We start from the raw sequence: 17,220 nt of genomic DNA, 5'->3' as shown, positions 1-17,220 counted from the left end.
AAAAAACTAACTCTATTTGATTAATGGCTGTTTTCATCTTAAACTAGATTAGCTTCCCTGTGCTGCTTGTCAAGGACAGAGTGGGGTATGTGAATCGATGATTAGTTTGAGACTTCAAAAAAACCCCCCAAAAAAACCCATTAATTAATTATGAATGGCATTATTCAGTCTTGCATGACTGAAGGTTGTGTTTTGCTACATTTAAAACACAGCCTGGAAAGTTCCATCCAGTGTCTTTAAACGTACACCAGAAAACAAAAGTCCAAAGGGATTGTTCTGGACACAAGACCTTCACTGCTGAAAACAGACTAACTCAGTGGTCGCTTAACCACTCTATGGCACGGATAAAAATCTCTAGCATTGAGCGGAGTTTACCAACAAGGTAATGATCCAATTTTTCTGTAGGGGGCCAAACGGAAGAGTTTGGCTTATTCCAAATCAGATTAGCCCTCCCCCTTTATCAGTCAGCGTCTAAATATATCCTCATCTTTCCCCTCTAGGCCTCCGGTCCTGATTGACTGTGTCAAACGTTTGACGTCAGCAGAATCCCAAAGCCGTGGTCTGTGGGCCAGGTCCTGCGACAGGCCAAATGAGCTTAACACAGATTTCCCGAGACACCTCCAAGGATCTGGCGAAGACGCTTTCCATGAATGAAGCGTTTGTCGCTGACGCGGTGGCGTATTTCCAAACCTGTTGCGCACTCAAGTTGTGTTGCCTTTGAGCAAATAGGTTTTTCTCGCTTGCCTCCGTGACCTTGGGGTTGACTGATCAATGGAGTAATAATAATAATAATAATAATAAAAAAAAAGACTAATGGAAATGACTAATGCCGAGATTTCAGGACACCGTCGAACAAAGTGCAGAATGACAGCTTTTATTCTTCTCTGCAAAGGGAAAGTTCTGGAGCGCTTCCAAAAGAATTCAGGAAATACTTTCTTTATACACTCAACTAGTTGGTGAGAAGGGGTTTTTTTTTTTTTTTTTTGGTCAAAAAAAGCAATGATAGAATGAGGAAAAAACTCGAAGGAAAACAGATCAAACCCAGAACAGTCCCCAAGTGATTACCAGAGAGGTAGCTGCCTCTTTTCAGAAAACCTAGCCCTATTTCTGCATTCGTTATATCAGGCACCATACTCTTCAAAGGCAAAAAACAGCATCGTAATTTAGGTTATATCTTCATAAAGCAGAGCCACCCCCCAACACCCCCCCCCCCCCCCCCCCCCCCCCCCCCCCCCGCCCAAAAATACAAAAAAAACAAATTAAAAAAAAAAAAACTGTCAAGTAAATTGCCCCAATTCTGACTATGTGAACCAGGGGGGAAAAAAACCCTTAACAAACTTGGCCAGCTAAAGTGTCTGTGTAACAGAGGAACAAAAAAAAAAAAAAAAGGGAACAAATATAAATAGAAACCTCAAGAGACCACTCAGAGCTGGTTATTAGTGCTTAAATATACAACCAGGGAAACTATCAAGGAGGGGAAAAAATAGTTTTAAGAGGACATACAAGAAGATTAAGTATTCGATGCTCTTCCTCGTTTTAACTTCGAAGCGCTGGACAAGAGATGACGTTTCATCATCATCACCATCATCAGAAGAAGATGAAGAAGAAGAAGAAGAAAAAGAAGAAGAAGTGGCCTAGAGAAGAGAGAGAACTGCGCCAAGACTACTGGGCCGAAAACTAGGAGACCAGGCCAAGGGGATTTCCGTGTCCCATAGGACTGTCTGTATATGTGTTGCAAGGAAATCCAATTAGACCACAGTGGCAAAGTCATACTTAAACTGGCAGCAGTTTGACCAATGCCTGGACAGTGAGGGGAGACTCCGCCGTGACTGTTATTTCCACAAACGGACACAGACACAAACTCTACACCCACACATTGTGTGAGTATGGTCTGAAATGAACCCGAACAACCAGTCAGTGGTGCGGCTGCACCAAAGGAAATATCCACCGATCTTATGGTTGCAACACGGAGCAAAAACTTTAATCAGCTACAATCCTATTCTCACATTCCATTTGAAGCCATGGGAGACTGCTTTTACATAAGAGAGAGACAAAAAAAAAAATGCATGTCCCGTAACAGTATTTAGGTTTGTTTTTCTGTACCAAAGGTTACTATTGACATTACTGATTTATGATGCTGTTTGCAAGTGTGATCAGGGAAGGAAAAAAAAAAAATCTTTCACTCCCATTATCACCTCTGGTGGAAAAGAAAAATTATATATATATATATTTATATTACAGGTTAGAGCTTCTGCAACCTTGACGAGATGAAAATAGAAGCGAGAGAGAGTGGTACCTCCTCATTAAGAATAAATGACAACGTTGCATAACAGTTGGGTGAGGTTCCTAGGCAGAAACCGAGAGGGAAGAGAAGAGGAGGAAGGCAGCAGGGGAGGGGTGGTGGAGGGGGGGGGGGGGGAGGGGGAGGGAGGGAGAGGTGGATGAAGGCAGAGGACGATAGGTGAGAAGAGTTTTCTGGATAAAGAAGCCAGCTAGGGCTAATCAATGAATGAGAGCGTGCTGTGGGGTAGGGTAGGGGGTGACGGAGAGCAAAAAAACATTCAGATTTCCTCATCAGATTATATCCTACTCCATGGATTACTGTAATCGCTCAGTGGAGAGGATAAAAATAGCTCTCTCTCTCTCTCTCTATCTCTCTCTCACACACACACACACACACACTCTCTCTCTCTCTCTCTCTCGCTCTGCTGCTGTTCTCACACACACAAAACTCTCTCTTGCTTGTGATGAAAGAGGTATGCTCGCCCTGATCCCTTCAAAACAGCATTTCATTTCAAAGGTCTAAGGACTACTTTTAAAAATGTACATAGATCAGATTTGTAGAGGCTGGAGTAAAACTGTCATGGCATATAAGGTATCTGAGAGATCATATAAAAATGAATAAACACCAAAAAAAAAAAATATATATATATATATAAATAAAAAAGTACCAAGGGTTTGTTACTGGGAAAGCTAAGAGGGTCTCCTACAAAGCTTTCATGACAGTGTGTTTGTCTGATGACGTTATTTTTATTTTGAATTTGCAAATTCTCCATTAGGGAGAGAGATGCATCCACCTCCTGAGGGAAGCTTGCCGGCTGTCACACTCCATTGCAAGCTTTGAGTCGTCTAATTATGCCAGCCTTCCCAGTCTCTGAGCCGGGCGCTGTTTTATACCCTCGTTCCAAGTCTTCGCGAGATTCCGTTACACAAAGGCATGGATTGTTCCCTTCAGAGGACATGAATCTTCTTGACGGAGGCCACCGGAAATCTTTCATTCTAATCGAGCAATCAAACCAATTAGTCTGCGACCATACATGTGTGGCAAACAACCAAGTGGAATAACCAGCCAGGAGAAATGTGTTTTTGGTCTGCAGAGACAACCGGCTTTGACAAAACGGGTATCTGGCTAAGTCGAGAAACATTTGTTTGTTTGATGCGGTGACATAATGATGAAAAGTTAAAGGATGTGCCAAAAAGGGAAGAGTCAGCAGTGGCTTTTGTTGCCAAAACCAATTATTTCAGGCACTGCCATTTTTCCCAGTGACTGGGAATCTCGTTGAATCTTTTTTTTTTTTATACTTTATACTTCCTGTTCTGGGGCGCCTTTGTAGCGACACTTATCCCTGTGCTCCGGAATTCTGTTTGAACTTCCAGTTAAAAATAAACTCTATACGGTACCTTCTCCTTTGGAAGCATCCATCAGAATGGCTGCCCCATGGGTTCTTTGCTAGATTTAACAGCACTCAGTGCTTTCCTCTCTCTTCCTCTCTGCTTCCTCTCTGCTTCCTCCTCCTCTTCTTCTCTCACCCTCCCCTTTCTGCCCCCCCCCCCACCACCACCACACACCTCCCCACACACCCCTGACACCCCCCACTTGCTCCCAGTAGAAATTAGACAGAACCAGTGACAGAACACAAAGTCTGCCTGTGACAAAAAAAAAAAAAAGAAAGAAAGAAAGAAAGAAAGGAAAAAAAAAAAACTAGGTTATAAATAACCCTAGATTAATAATGCACTGGAGGGGCTGGAGAGCGGAGGGGGGGCATACTGCGCTTTTAAAAGTAAGCGTTTCTATTTTAGGTCTCTCCACATTCTCAGTCAGCTCTGTAGCTCCCAGCGCATCGTTCTCTCCTCTCCTCTCCTCTCCTCTCCTCTCCTCTGCTCTGCTCTCCTCTCCTCTCCTCTCCTCTCCTCTCCTCTCCTCTCCTCTCCTCTCCCTCTCCCTCTCCTCTCTACACTCAAAGATAGTGTAGTGTTACCCTGCTGTGACAGACTTTGATCTGCCCCACAGTGTGATAAACATGTTGAAATGTGTGGCTGTGTATCTGCGACGACAGGCTGTTTGACCCTCAGTCTGTAGGCAGGAGACTGTAGGCAAATAAACCTAGTGGTTAGTAAAGCCTTACAGGCCACGACAAGAATCTGGGTATCTGTTGGGTTCGACATCGCATTGTGTACAGACAAACTCAACAGATTCGTATTCTGCTGGTTTTGTCTGGTGGCTAATGGCGATGTGAATCACTCGCGTGTATCTCTACACCAGTCATTCGAACTAACATCAAAAAGACCAAACAGCAGATTGAATCAGGAAGGATACGGGGAAATATCTTAAAAAAAAAAAAAAAAAAAAAAAGAGAGCGCGAAAAGAGGAGAGAGAACAACAAACTTGGAACCTTGTCCTGCTACTGGGGCTAAATCCATCATTCCTCTCTCTCTCCATGTCCTCTGGGTTCTCCTTTTGTTTCAGGGCTCAGTTTAAAAAGAAGAAAAAAAAAAATAGAACAGTTATTTTTCTGTGTATACTAGAGCTGACAATTTGCTGACACTATTTTAGGGACGGCGAGCTTTCATTACTTTAGACATGATTTAAATGTTCATTCAGCTATGGGATAGAACGGAGTAGCATTAGTTAAAAAAAAAGAAACAGAAAAAAAAGAAAAGAAAAGAAAAGAAAAGAAAAGACTTGGGCATCGTCACGACCTCAACATCACCTGTGAATAAATGTGCCCAAACGCCTTTGGAGAAATGTGTGTGTTGTAGAGTTGTTAGGCAGTTGGATAGCACAGTAAATTATGACAAGAAGCCTTCCCCAACATAAATACAAAACTGCAACTTGAAAAGGGCCAGGCCGGTGATAGATTAGAGCGAGAGCAGTAAACACAGGTGACAAGGTGCGGATTTCTCTGCAAACTGGAACACGACAGAAATGTCTGAGGTCCTCAAGGAGAGTAAAATTGGATTTGATAAATGTGCTTACTTGAGACACAAACATGACACATTTGCCAATTAGGCCTTGCTTCAGCGTTCTTCAATAATAAATTAAAATAAAAAAAAAAAAAAAAGAAAAAGAATTTTGTGCTGCCTTTGTTTTACATCTTTACTTGAATCACGACACTATCTTTGCCAATTAGCCTTATGTTTCCGTTGCTTCTTTATGTAGACTGATCCATTAACTGAGTCTCTACAGAAGTGCAATTTATTATTTGAGTTCTATAGCCTCTCTCTCTCCCTCTCTCTCTCCCTCTCTCTCTTTCTTTCTTTCTTTCCCTCCCTCTCTCCCCTGCCCCTCTACCCTCTTTATTTTTAAAGTCTGTTTTGCAGAAAGCAAAGCTTACGTCATGGTTATTTTCTTTAGCAACGCTATACCAGCTACGCTTCAGAGAGAGACGAGAGGGAGAGATGGAAAGAAAAAAAAGCATGAATATTGCTTTCCAGAAATAGCACACAGCAACGTGCGGTAGGCTGCCCTGTCAAATCTGCTCTGTGTCCTCTCCTTGTTAGATGCAGAGAGAGAGAGAGAGAGAGAGAGAGAGAGAGAGAGACTATCAAACGGAAGCTGGTCTGATCCAGTTGGTTTTGTCAAAATGGTGCCCTTTAAAACCAAAAAAAAAAAAAGAAAAGAAAAAAGGAAAACAGTAAAGAGAGGGAAAACTGGGTGATATTTACATCCTCTGGAACAGTTTCTTGACGGCTCAGATTTGGGCCTGAAGCTAATAAGAGAGAGGTTGTAAATAGGTTGTGTGATTTATGTGCCCCAGGAACCCCCGGTGCCTTGGAAGGCCTCGTGAAAGGGTAGCTCCTTGCTCTGGGAAAACAAGAAACCAGTAGTTCTTTGGTGGAAGCCAAAAAAAAAAAAAAGAAAAAGAAAAAGAAAAATTAAAAAAAAAAAAAGAGAGAGACATTGAGTAGAGAAAAACGGTTCATAGTTAACTGCCACAGCTCACAAGTAAGATGATTTTTTTCCCAGAACCCCTTCTCTCCCCCCCCCCCATCTCTTCATGAACATGCAATGGCTGACACCAAACATCGAAGAAGGTGAAACTGTGTTATTTCAACATTTCACCTCAATATCATTTACAAGACACAAAACTGTAGTACTCCAGCCAATCAGCTTACAGAGAATATTCTAGGTGAGGTGAATCCTTCATATTCTAAACCGTTACAATCTTGTACAATTATCTCCAAAGTCAGCATTTCTGTTCTTGTTGAAGATAACATTAAGAAATGAATTCCTAATGAATAACAAACAAACAAACAAACAAAAAGTCTTTCCACCTTCCTAAATGTGGCACACAGAGACCAAACACTTCATCGCAACCATCCACTCACTTTTAAAGCCTCAAGAACACTACTGCATTCACAAGAAAAGCCTAAAAAAATAAAAGAGAGCATACATGTGTTACAGATGCCTAAACACAATCCCTAAAGATTGGAGTTCTGTTACTCACAAGGGAGAACCTTTTATGAGAAGAGGAGGCAGAATGCAAAGTATAAACATTCAGATGATGAAATGTCATTGCTAAGTACTGGCCTGAGCGCTTGCCACTGTTTACATGTTCTATAAATGTTCTATCATTGACGTCAAACGTTTGCTGGAGAGGAATGTTGTTTTCTGGGTAAACTTCGATGTGTGGTGCGGAATTCATTTCATGCTGCTTTTTAGAAAAGGGAAAAAAAAGGGGGGGGATCTATTTAGATATATTAAAGCTGAAATAGAGCTTTTTTCCCCCCCTCAAGAAAAAAAATACAGGAAAAGTAAAACATGATACATTCATATTTTTTCCAAACGGAAAAATATTGTAACATGTTGTTATTAATTGGTTTCATTAATTGGAAAAAGGGTCTTTTCCATGCCTTTATTACTTATTTCCACATCTAAGATAAATTACCAAAGACTTTTGACATTCACTTATATTTTAATTATTGGAGCATGGAAATTTCCTTGTAAATGCTACAAGTAAAAAAAAAAACAAAAAACAAAAAAAACAGGCTCATTAATGTAATGTGTTCATCTACTACTGTAGTACTCAAGTAGTGTTCAACACTTGGTACAACGGTCATATATTTTGTTTAATGAATGTGATGACCAAGAAGAAAGTAGCTAGTGAACAACCTGTCCAATTAGAGCTCAATTCCTCTCAATGCACCCTGGATCCAGAGCAACAATCAGGCCCCATCAGGATTTGCATGACTTCATTTGTCAAAGACAAAAATAGTGCCAGTCTTTAATGAAGTCTGACTTTCTATCGAGCAAAAATTAGAGCCCTGTGGCCTCCTCAACTCAGCCATAAACTCTTTAAAGCATGCATCTCAAACTCCTGCTTCATCTTCATGCTTCCATGACCCACAATGCGAGGCTGGAGTCACAGGAGGCTACTGGGCAATGTTCCTCAGAAGTTCTCTATGAGAACTATCAACGAGTCCTGGGACCATATGGTCAACCCCTTAGGCTCTCCATTGGTGGATGCAAGAAGTAATGAGATGCCACACTTGTATGTTAGAACCCGTTGACAGTTCTCTAAGAGCACCTCTAAGAGAACTATCAATGGGTTCTGAGAACATACAGTCAACTCCTTTGGCTGTCCATTGCTGGATGCAAGAACCAATGAGATGCCACACTTGTATGTCAGTTAACAGAGTTGTTTGGGATGCATATTACCAACTCTTAAAGAATTTATTGGTCTTCAAAGATATTCTCAAGTTTAACAGTGACACTAAAGGCGAAGATACTCACTGTCAAGATGTCTTAATATACATCTGTAATCTTGTAGTACTCATATGGATCTTGACACACACACACACACACACACACACACACACACACACACACACAGGCAACGCTCAGTCCTGAGACAGATTTAGCTATCTCTGGAGCAATCTGTAAGTCAATATTTCCCGAGCAGATAGACTTCCACCTTGTGTTTTCCAGCACTGTAACTGTGGGGGACGTAAAAGCATAGTAGGAGGTTGAAGCGATGATTAATCTACCTGGGGGTCATCTTGTGTAAGGAAAAAGGTAAGCGTGGTCAGATTTCTCCGATCGTTTCTGACATCTTGTGGAAACAGACACTGGAGAATCTCGCACAACGGCCCAACAGACTGACTCAAAACGTTGGCGTACCGTCTAATTATCTCCCTTTTGCTAAAACAACCAAGACTTCAAAAAAAAAAGCAGCTTTTAGCTTTACTTAAAAAGGTTAGGATTGTTAAGAGCTTGGGAGGATGGCTAGGACAGGAGCAACACCTTGCAGCCCCTGCAAGATAAGTCAATGCGCTTAGTCAAAGAGGAAATCAAGATTTTCGAATTGTGTTCCTTACCCCTGGGCTCTAGCCAGAGGGTCACCTCTGAGTGAACCACCATCCTGCAAGTCTAATCAGGCTACAGTCTCATAGAAACAGAGGGGTTTTTTTCACAGTAAAATGAGACTACTCCTAGCTAGATAGTCTTATGTATTACAAGAGTTTTCCACGACGAGTTTGCGAAGCGCTAGGGATTTTTGGTCGTAGGCTAATGCAGGCAGTTCATGAGCTTGATGGAAATGCTAGTGTAGAACTCAACTCACTTGGTTAATATCTTAAAGGGGTGTTTGAGGAAAGTAATTTGGGCTGAAGGAGTTTAGCTGACAAAAAAAGGTTAGGTACCCCTTACATATCAGGTCAAAACCATGCTAAAAACAAACATGGTTATCTATGAACACTCTGCACAGGGATAACTCTAGGTAACTTATTAAGGCTAAGTGATATCATGGATAGCAGTTATTGAACATACCAGAGCTAAAGTTATGTCTTAAGACTAAAACAGTATGTCAGTGGGCACGTCCACTAAACAGGGGCATTTGAAAAAAGCACTTTGGACAACTGGGCTCCATGGCAAGTGGCAGGGGAGATTTCTGGATGACGCATTAAAGGCAGCCACCATGCCATCTCAGATATGAGGCGTGCCATGGGTCTGGTAAACAGGCGTTACATGCCGGACCCTCATTATAGCACAAGAACATGACCAAAGGGGGGGGGGGGGGGGGCAAGTGGCAGGGATGGTATGGCTAAATTTAGCAGTCCCTTAATTTAGAAGCTTCCAAGAGGAAAACAAACCGGGTATGGAAATAATCCTATGAGGATTCATCTACCACCCTCAATTTGTATTTATTTTCTTATTGATTTGGGGGGAGGGGGGGGGGGGGGGGGGGGTAGGAGCAATCCTTCAGTTCTGGAAGAAGAATTACCCTCAATTACCCTCTTAACCAGGAATCTTCTGCTTCTACAACAGCGGGACGGCCAAGTTTTGGCCACCTTTTGATAACAAGAGATAATATATGGTACCATACTGGCCTGGAATGACAACTCTGGAATGCCTGGTAAAAACATAAAGGCATTAAGAAAAAAAAAAAAACCTTCCCGAGGGAGTGGCCCACTGAAGACATGTAATGCATATCTGATGTCACAATGCAACTGCAGTAACATTGGTTAAATTTCCCTAGGAATCCCTCAGGGCAATGAAGGGGCATGTGCTTAACTTGTCATCAAAAAGCATGTTGAGTCTGAACACATTAAACTGTTTGGCTCTGTTTGCATGGTGAATTTGTCGAAACATCAAATTTCTTGGACTTTTTTTTTTTTTCCCAATAACTGTGTGCACTGAAACTAAAAGCAGGGATTTAAACCAGTCAACGTGACGTGCTGATGGTCTATGACAGAAACTACGAGGCTCATTAAGTCTATCGTGTGCTTATTTGGTAAGTGTTTGTTTAAGTATTACAGGCTTCGGCTCTAAAAACATCTGGTTAAAAAAAAAAAGAAAAAAAAGAAAAAGAGAAAGACGACCCTTTTTATCTTGAGCCCATGGCTGTTTTCAGCTGCACAGATAATTACAGGTCCAGACTACAAGGGTACAGACTGCTCATCATCAACCAATGGCAAAAGACACCACAGATCTCCACTCATAGAATCAAAACATGTTTATATATATATATACATATATATATATATAGAGAGAGAGATAGATAGATAGATAGATAGATACATATAGATATATGTATGTATGTATGTATGTAAGTATGTAGCTTATAAATTATAGATACACACGTTAAATCTTATCTCGATGAAATGGTTAAGTTCTCATAAACAGTACTGGGGATGAGGACAGCATGAAAGATGTATGTTCGGTTTCTTAGATTTGTCTAGGACAAAGAATTTCTTGCCTAAAAAACTCTTTACTCAAAATGAGACAATGTAAAAGTTTTTGAACAACAAAACAACCAGTTACCACATGCCACTGGACACGTGTCTCAACATGAAATCACATAAACCATGCATATATTGAGCAACAATGGACCCTCTAACGACCTTGTTCTGACACACTATTCCCAATGAGCAGCTATTACATCACTGGTTCGTCATTCGGAGAAACTGCAATAAAATCAATGACATGCTTTGTTTGTGGATCATCACTAGCTGACCACGCAAAGAAAAAAATAAAAGTCACCACTAAATAGGATGTGATATCTAACATCATTGACAGACTAGTCACCCTTTGCCTCAGTTAACTTTGCCTTCAAGTCATACAACAGAGGACATCAGTTTTAGCAGATGCCAAACCAAAACTTTTATTTATATTTAGGTCTGTTTTAGGTATCCCTTTTGTTTTCATTACGCGTAAACGAGGGGAAAAAAAAAAAAAAGAAAAAAAATCTGTCTGTAATTATATCTGAAGATTCAAATCGCTTAGGCTGGATTAGGAATCAGACGTGAATAAACAGATTGCCAGTTAATGACTAAGATTGGAATGTGGCGTGGAGCAATAATCAGACACTCATTCACTGACAAATCTATAATCCACCTAATCCATATAGATTCTTGACGATCTGCTGCCACATTTTATCATTTTATTTTATTTTTATTCCCATGACATAATCAAGGTCTGATTCATTAAAAAGAAGAGGAAGTTGAAGAAAAAAAAGAAAGACACTCTCTTGCCTTCAACCTTAGCCCCCCTTTTTTTTTTTTTGCTTTTTTGAAGAACGAGCGCACCATCTCTAAATGCGCTTTTCCTAAGAACCGCGATGCTTTCGTGATCGCTATCGTAGATCAGCCGCAGCCATCTGTTGCCCTCAGCTATCATCAAACGATCCCTTCACATATCAAGCATCTAATGGGCCACATATTTTTTCTCTAGCGACAAAGCAGCCTCCAGCTGCCCCCACATGCAAACAAATACACTATCGAGAGAAACAAAGACAGATGTCAACACTTGTGTAATAAGCGGCGTTTGCTGGATACTAGGATAATATGTCTTGTTGCATAACCACGGTGAGCGGCATATATACAGTAGATTAATAGATCAGTTCACGGGAGCCACGCTTCCTTCGGGCCAATTAGAGTTGCCGCCACACCGTTGAGCCATCTATCCTTATAGGGAAGCCAATTAATAATGGGATTATGAGAAATCAAAGGGGAATGTCGAGAAACCTGGTGTATAAGAAGAAGGCGAATATGCGCTGACTGGTAGATTGATCCTATCAGCTTTTCCAACTCTCCTTACAGTTGGAAAGTTCTCTATACTCTTTCCAATTCCTGTGGTTCTACTTCTCACAAAAATATGTTGCATGATACCCTTTCTTGCTCAGGTCTTTGCTAAGTTCTCTCACCTACACTGCAACTGGTAAAAAAAAACCCAAAGCAAACAAACAAACAAAATCAAAAACCTTTGATGCAAAAGCTGACTTCAGAAAAAAAAATTTAAAAAAATTTAAAAGCACTCATGGCTAGAGCCTTCAAAATGCGAAGAACATCATAGTAATTTTTTTTTTTTAATGGATATACATCCCTTGCCTTTCACTACAGCTGACTTGTTTACATCTCCAAACAGGCTCACTTCATATGACCTAAACATGTTGGAAGAACACAGAACAGCATATGTGAAACCTAACCAAAAAACAAACAAAAAACAAACAAACAAACAGAAGAAACAATACCAGCTTCTGTTCTTTACCTCTTTTTTTCTCATTGTCCCATCATAAGCACATTAAATTCCTTCAAGACCATCACCACCACCACCAACTAAAGGAATATTTCACCCGGATTTCATTACTGCCTTGAACAATGAAAACTTATTCTACTAATCTTACGGGGAAGTATGACAAAAAAAACCTGATGATCTATCTGCCGAAAAAGGAGGAGAGGAAAAATGTATCCATTTATCTGAACAGGTGTCAGGTAAACATTTGTAGGCTGGAGGAAGGGGCAGTCTGCCCACTCCTTGCCATACAGTTGTTTCTGTGTGTTGATTCAAGCGCAGGTGAAAGGTGGGCCGACCTTGCAAGTCCCTGACGGAAAAGAGATGACGCATGAGCCCATGAGGACCGTTAAAACTTTGATCTTGTTACTGAGGGAGTGCTCGATTCTCCAAACTCGCACAATTCGAAAGGTTATTTTAAACTGCCTGACCAGACGAATAAACAAAAAAAAATAAACAAACAGACTTCACAACGGTTTAATATTCAAAAATGTTCCAAGCAAAGGCAAAGAAAAGATCAAAATGATTTTGATGAGGTAAACTGATACTTTATAATAATTTATGAACCAGAATAAGTAACTGAGAAGAGGTTTGTGCCGTAGATTGGTAAACCAGTGAAGAATGAAAAAAATCCACCTAAGATTTGAGAATAAAAATCACTGACATGGTTTGGTTTGTACAAGACTGTGATACAAGATGGGTTCTTCTGTTTTGTCCAAACAATTGTTTGAGCAGACATAACACACTCCGAGCATAGCCACAACACAACAAAATGTTTTTTGAAACTAACATCAACAACCCCTCTTCAAAGTGTGTTTTGCTCCAAAACAATCACCAATGCATTTTTCATTCATTCATTCATTCATTCTCTCTCTCTCTCTCACTCTCTCTCCCTCTGTCACTACGCCACTCACCAGTGCTGGACACCACTGTGGAGTGTGGCTGAGAGAGAAGCTCCACAGGCTGCTCTCTACTAGACACAGTGTCGGAGGAGAAGCAGGACTCTGTCTCGTAGATTGTCTGCAACATCGCGCACAACCCCGGCACCGTTGGCTTTAAAAGCATGCCAGTCTCACAGTACAGTCCCACAACTTATACAAAAAAAAAAAACAAAAAAGAAAGAAAGAAATGAAAGGAAGGAGGGAAGGTTGCAGCATACAAATGCCACTTCTTCAGGCTGAGGTGTTCTGCACTGCAGGTTAAAAATCAGAAAAAAATGATGTATTTATATATATATATATGTGAAACGTGAAATAACGTGTGCTGGGAGAAAGGTAAAAATAGAAAAACAGAAACGTCTCAGCACAGAGCACTAAGATGAGCTCCACCTCTTCTTTAGTGAAAGGTAAACTGGCTGGAGAAATGACTCATAAGTGCCTTTTTGTGTTCCATAGCTCAAAAAGAATGAAGCGCGCTGAGGTAAATTGTCTCTTTTGGGGTAAAAGGTTGTGAAAAACGTCACTCGTTTGAATCGCCAGGAACGAAACGGCGTAACAGACCCTTAATTAAAATCCACATCCTCGTCTCACAGTCCGTTCCTCATTTAGTAAAAGCAACATTTCAAAAAAGAAAAAGAAAAAAAAAAAAAAATCTCAAAAATGCCATGCGTTGTGTATTTTGGATTTTGTCCAAGTCTCGACAACAGTCTAAACAAAATGAGACGTGGAGTTATGTGTAACTCCGAAAATCAGACGGAAAAGAACACCTTCACCCCGACGAGTTGTGCCGAGTTACACTACCAATAGGATCAGAGTGAAATAGCAGGCGGAGAGAAGGAGGAGCAGGAGGGAGAGAGAGAGAGTGAGTGAGAGAGGGGGAGAGAGAGAGAGAGAGAGACGGAGAGAGGAAAGTAAATCACTAGGAGACGGTGGACTCTAGGTAGCCGCCGGTCCTCCCGCTCGTGGTCTAAATCCCCACCGCGACGTGCTACGCAGTCACCGTCACAGTTCTGTCACGCAACGCCCGATCTCAAGGAAGAGAAAAGAACAGGTTTACAGCGAAGCTTCCACCGATTTTTTTTCCCTCCCTTGCTTGATTGTACTTGATTGTAGAGATTTGTTTCGGCTGTTTTTTTTCTTTCTTTCTTTTCTTTTCTTTTTTTTTTTTTTTTTAAAAAAGAAGCTTGACGGCCCCCCCCCCTCCTCCCGTCTGTGCCGTGTTGTGGGGGGGATCGTAGATGTAGCGAAGGAGAGCTGCGGAGTTTACAAACAGACTGGGCTGCTCTCTGGTCGGCTGGAAATAGCTGCGAAGCGACAGGGGAGGGGCAGGGCTAGGGCTATAAATAGAGGTAGGAGAGGAGAAAAAGAGGAGAGTAGGAGCTGGGAGAGAGAGAGGGAGAGAGAGAGGGTGGGGGAAGGAGGAGGAGGAGGAGGGGAGGGGAGAGGGGAGTGGAGTGGGGGGGGGGGGGGGGGGGGGGGGGGGCGCACTCTTTCATGCAAATAGAACCAAAGCAAATCAAGCGTACTCTTCCCAGGGCAAAGGGGGGGGGGGGGGGGGGAGAGCTCTTCCCAAAGCCGACGAGAGGGGGTGCATAGTATGCCGCTCGTCACTTCGCAGTGCTACACACCGAGCAGACAAAAATAAAAGGCTTCAATACAAACGGACGAATGCCTCTTTTTGTTTTGAAACACAGACACGCACCCTCTTCCATTCAACCTGCCCGATGCACAAAAGTTATCACACGCACTTCCTGCGTCCTATTTTGATACTCATACTTTCAGGCTTCTGTATGGCGATCATGCAAGTTCACAAAGACTCAGATATAGGTCCTATAGGTCCTTTGGATTAAGAGTGAGCTTTTTTTTTTTTTTCCTTTCTCCCCCCCCCCCCCTCTTCGTTTCTGTTTTTGACTCAAGTCAAAAACTCCTTCTCTCTTACACAAGCCACTGCGTCAGCGCGTTCATTGACACAATAAACACCAGGGTCACTGTTTCGCCCACGCATAATCCGTCTAGCATTATCTAATGTGTGACAGTCCAACTGCACTCCTGGAGCCTGTCGCACCTGTCGCAGAAAGACTTTATCTAACAGATACAGCACAAAGAACACGGCGACTACTGAAGTCGCTGAAATTCAAAGGTAGGCGTGTTGTACACAAGGCTACGAGGGAACATCACCGAACATCTAGAGAGGAGAATTATGATTCAATTGTGATTCCTTCAAAGTGGCAATGTGACCGCAGGCAACTCATCTAGGGCGAAGTTCAGGAAAATTTAGGGATGACCTTACGTATCAGTGCATTCGCACTCTGCAGGTCAAGAGCATACAGTGAAAGCATCTGGACTGCAACCCCCTCCCCTCGCAGGAGGTGTATCAGGAATCCAAACAGAGGAGGACAGAAGCTAAATTAGCTCTCTAAACGCTACCCCCCCACCCCTCCCCCCCCATTATTCTTGGTCTCGTCGGTCGCCATGGTCACAGGGTCATTTTAAATAGTGTGTTCAGTAGTTTAAAATGGACTTGGCTGGAGAGCAATTGAAGATCAAAAGAAAGCTTTGTCAAGAGCTCAGAAAAAAAAACAAAAAAAAACTCTTGTAATATTTACACACAAAACAGGTGAACTGTGAACCAAGTGTCTCATGCATTGTCTGATCATAAAGAACATGTGCATGCGTGCAGTGCACGAGCTGGTTGCAAGTGTGTGTGCGTGCGTGCGTGTGTGTGTGTGTGTGTGTGTGTGTGTATCTGGATGAGCATGTAAGCAAGCAGAAACAAACCTGACAATACAAGAAGCAATTTTCTGAGACAGGCCCAACGTGAATCTGCGTCATCGTTTCTCAATCAGGGAATGAAATGAAACGGAGATTCTGGTTTATTGCCGACGGATTGAATCCAGTGTGACTGAAAATCAACAACGGTTCTGCTACAACACTGCAAGTCTTCCAGCAGTGCATGGAAATCAGATATTTCAACGACAAAAGGTGGAATTGATCTATTTCAGTTAGCCAGCAAAGCAAATCTAACAGGGCCACACACCTTTTAAAGCATAAGGGAAGTTTTCTAAAAGCTCCAGTTTCCGCAGATGGTTTTGGAAAGATTTGGGAAACGTTAAGGTAATGTTACTTTCGCGATGTATCCGTTTTCCCTAGTGGCGTTGCTAAGCATTCCTTTTCTCTCCGGTCGCTACGGCGCCCGACTCCGTCACCTCTCTCTCTGGACCCAGCCCGACTGGATCCCACCTGTTGCTCTGTGGGCCGTCAACAGATTGGAATCAAAGTTTGCCACCCGCGCCTAAACTAGCTATCTGTCTTCGAGCCGGATGGGACAGCATTTTCAATGTGCACTTAAAACCCCCCTCTCAACCTCTGTCCCATAAAAAGGGGGCAAAGGTATCGGTACCTATTGGGGGGTGGGGGGGGGGTGTTAAATAATGGAGTGGTATGCCATCCAAACTTTAACCCACCAACCCACCCCAATTGAAAGCCTGTGGTTAAGCTTAACGTCCAAGTCACCCCTGTTATTTTTAGGTGGATGTACCTTTCGGGCTTTCTGACGTAGGTTGAGCCTATATTTAGCTATGGGAAGGGCCGGGGGGCGGGCTGGGGGGGCGGGGGGTGACACCACTTGTTTTTTTGTGTCTACTCCCTTTTTTTTTTCATAAGCAATGAACTTGCATGGTTAATGTCAAGGACTTTAACAGTAGACTTTGTTTGACATGCTTTAACTTGCCTTTGAGCCAGGGCTGACTCAATTACAAGCCAGCTCAAACAAGGGTCTTCACCTCGACCTCTCCGGTCTCCTGGAACCAGAACCTTAGATTCAGGCGGTGTGAATAAGGTACTGAGGGCTAGTATCAACAAGGCGAGAAGAAGAAAAAAAAAAAAAAAGAAACGCTCTCGATTTCTGCTTAAAAAGTGGACAAACGCAGGTCACGATGAATAACCCGACGCGCGGAAGTCGACGTCTTGAGGCTAGCCGGGGCAAAAACG

General features: G+C 42.2%; 1 protein-coding gene across 1 annotated transcript in view; it reads right to left on the bottom strand.

Moving 5' to 3' along the window:
• hdac5 (histone deacetylase 5) overlaps positions 1-13,357 on the bottom strand; it is a 34,945-nt gene extending 21,588 nt beyond the window's left edge. The window contains exon 1 of the mRNA XM_030793176.1: positions 13,207-13,357. Coding sequence (XP_030649036.1) covers positions 13,207-13,357 — 151 coding nt within the window. The remainder of the gene's footprint in view (positions 1-13,206) is intronic.
• Between the last annotated feature and the right edge of the window lie 3,863 nt (positions 13,358-17,220).

The sequence above is a fragment of the Chanos chanos genome, chromosome 16 (assembly GCF_902362185.1).
Source record: "Chanos chanos chromosome 16, fChaCha1.1, whole genome shotgun sequence".
NCBI classification, from domain to species: domain Eukaryota; kingdom Metazoa; phylum Chordata; class Actinopteri; order Gonorynchiformes; family Chanidae; genus Chanos; species Chanos chanos.
The sequence above is the reverse complement of the archived record's forward strand: the minus strand, read 5'-3'. Positions and strand labels throughout refer to the sequence as shown.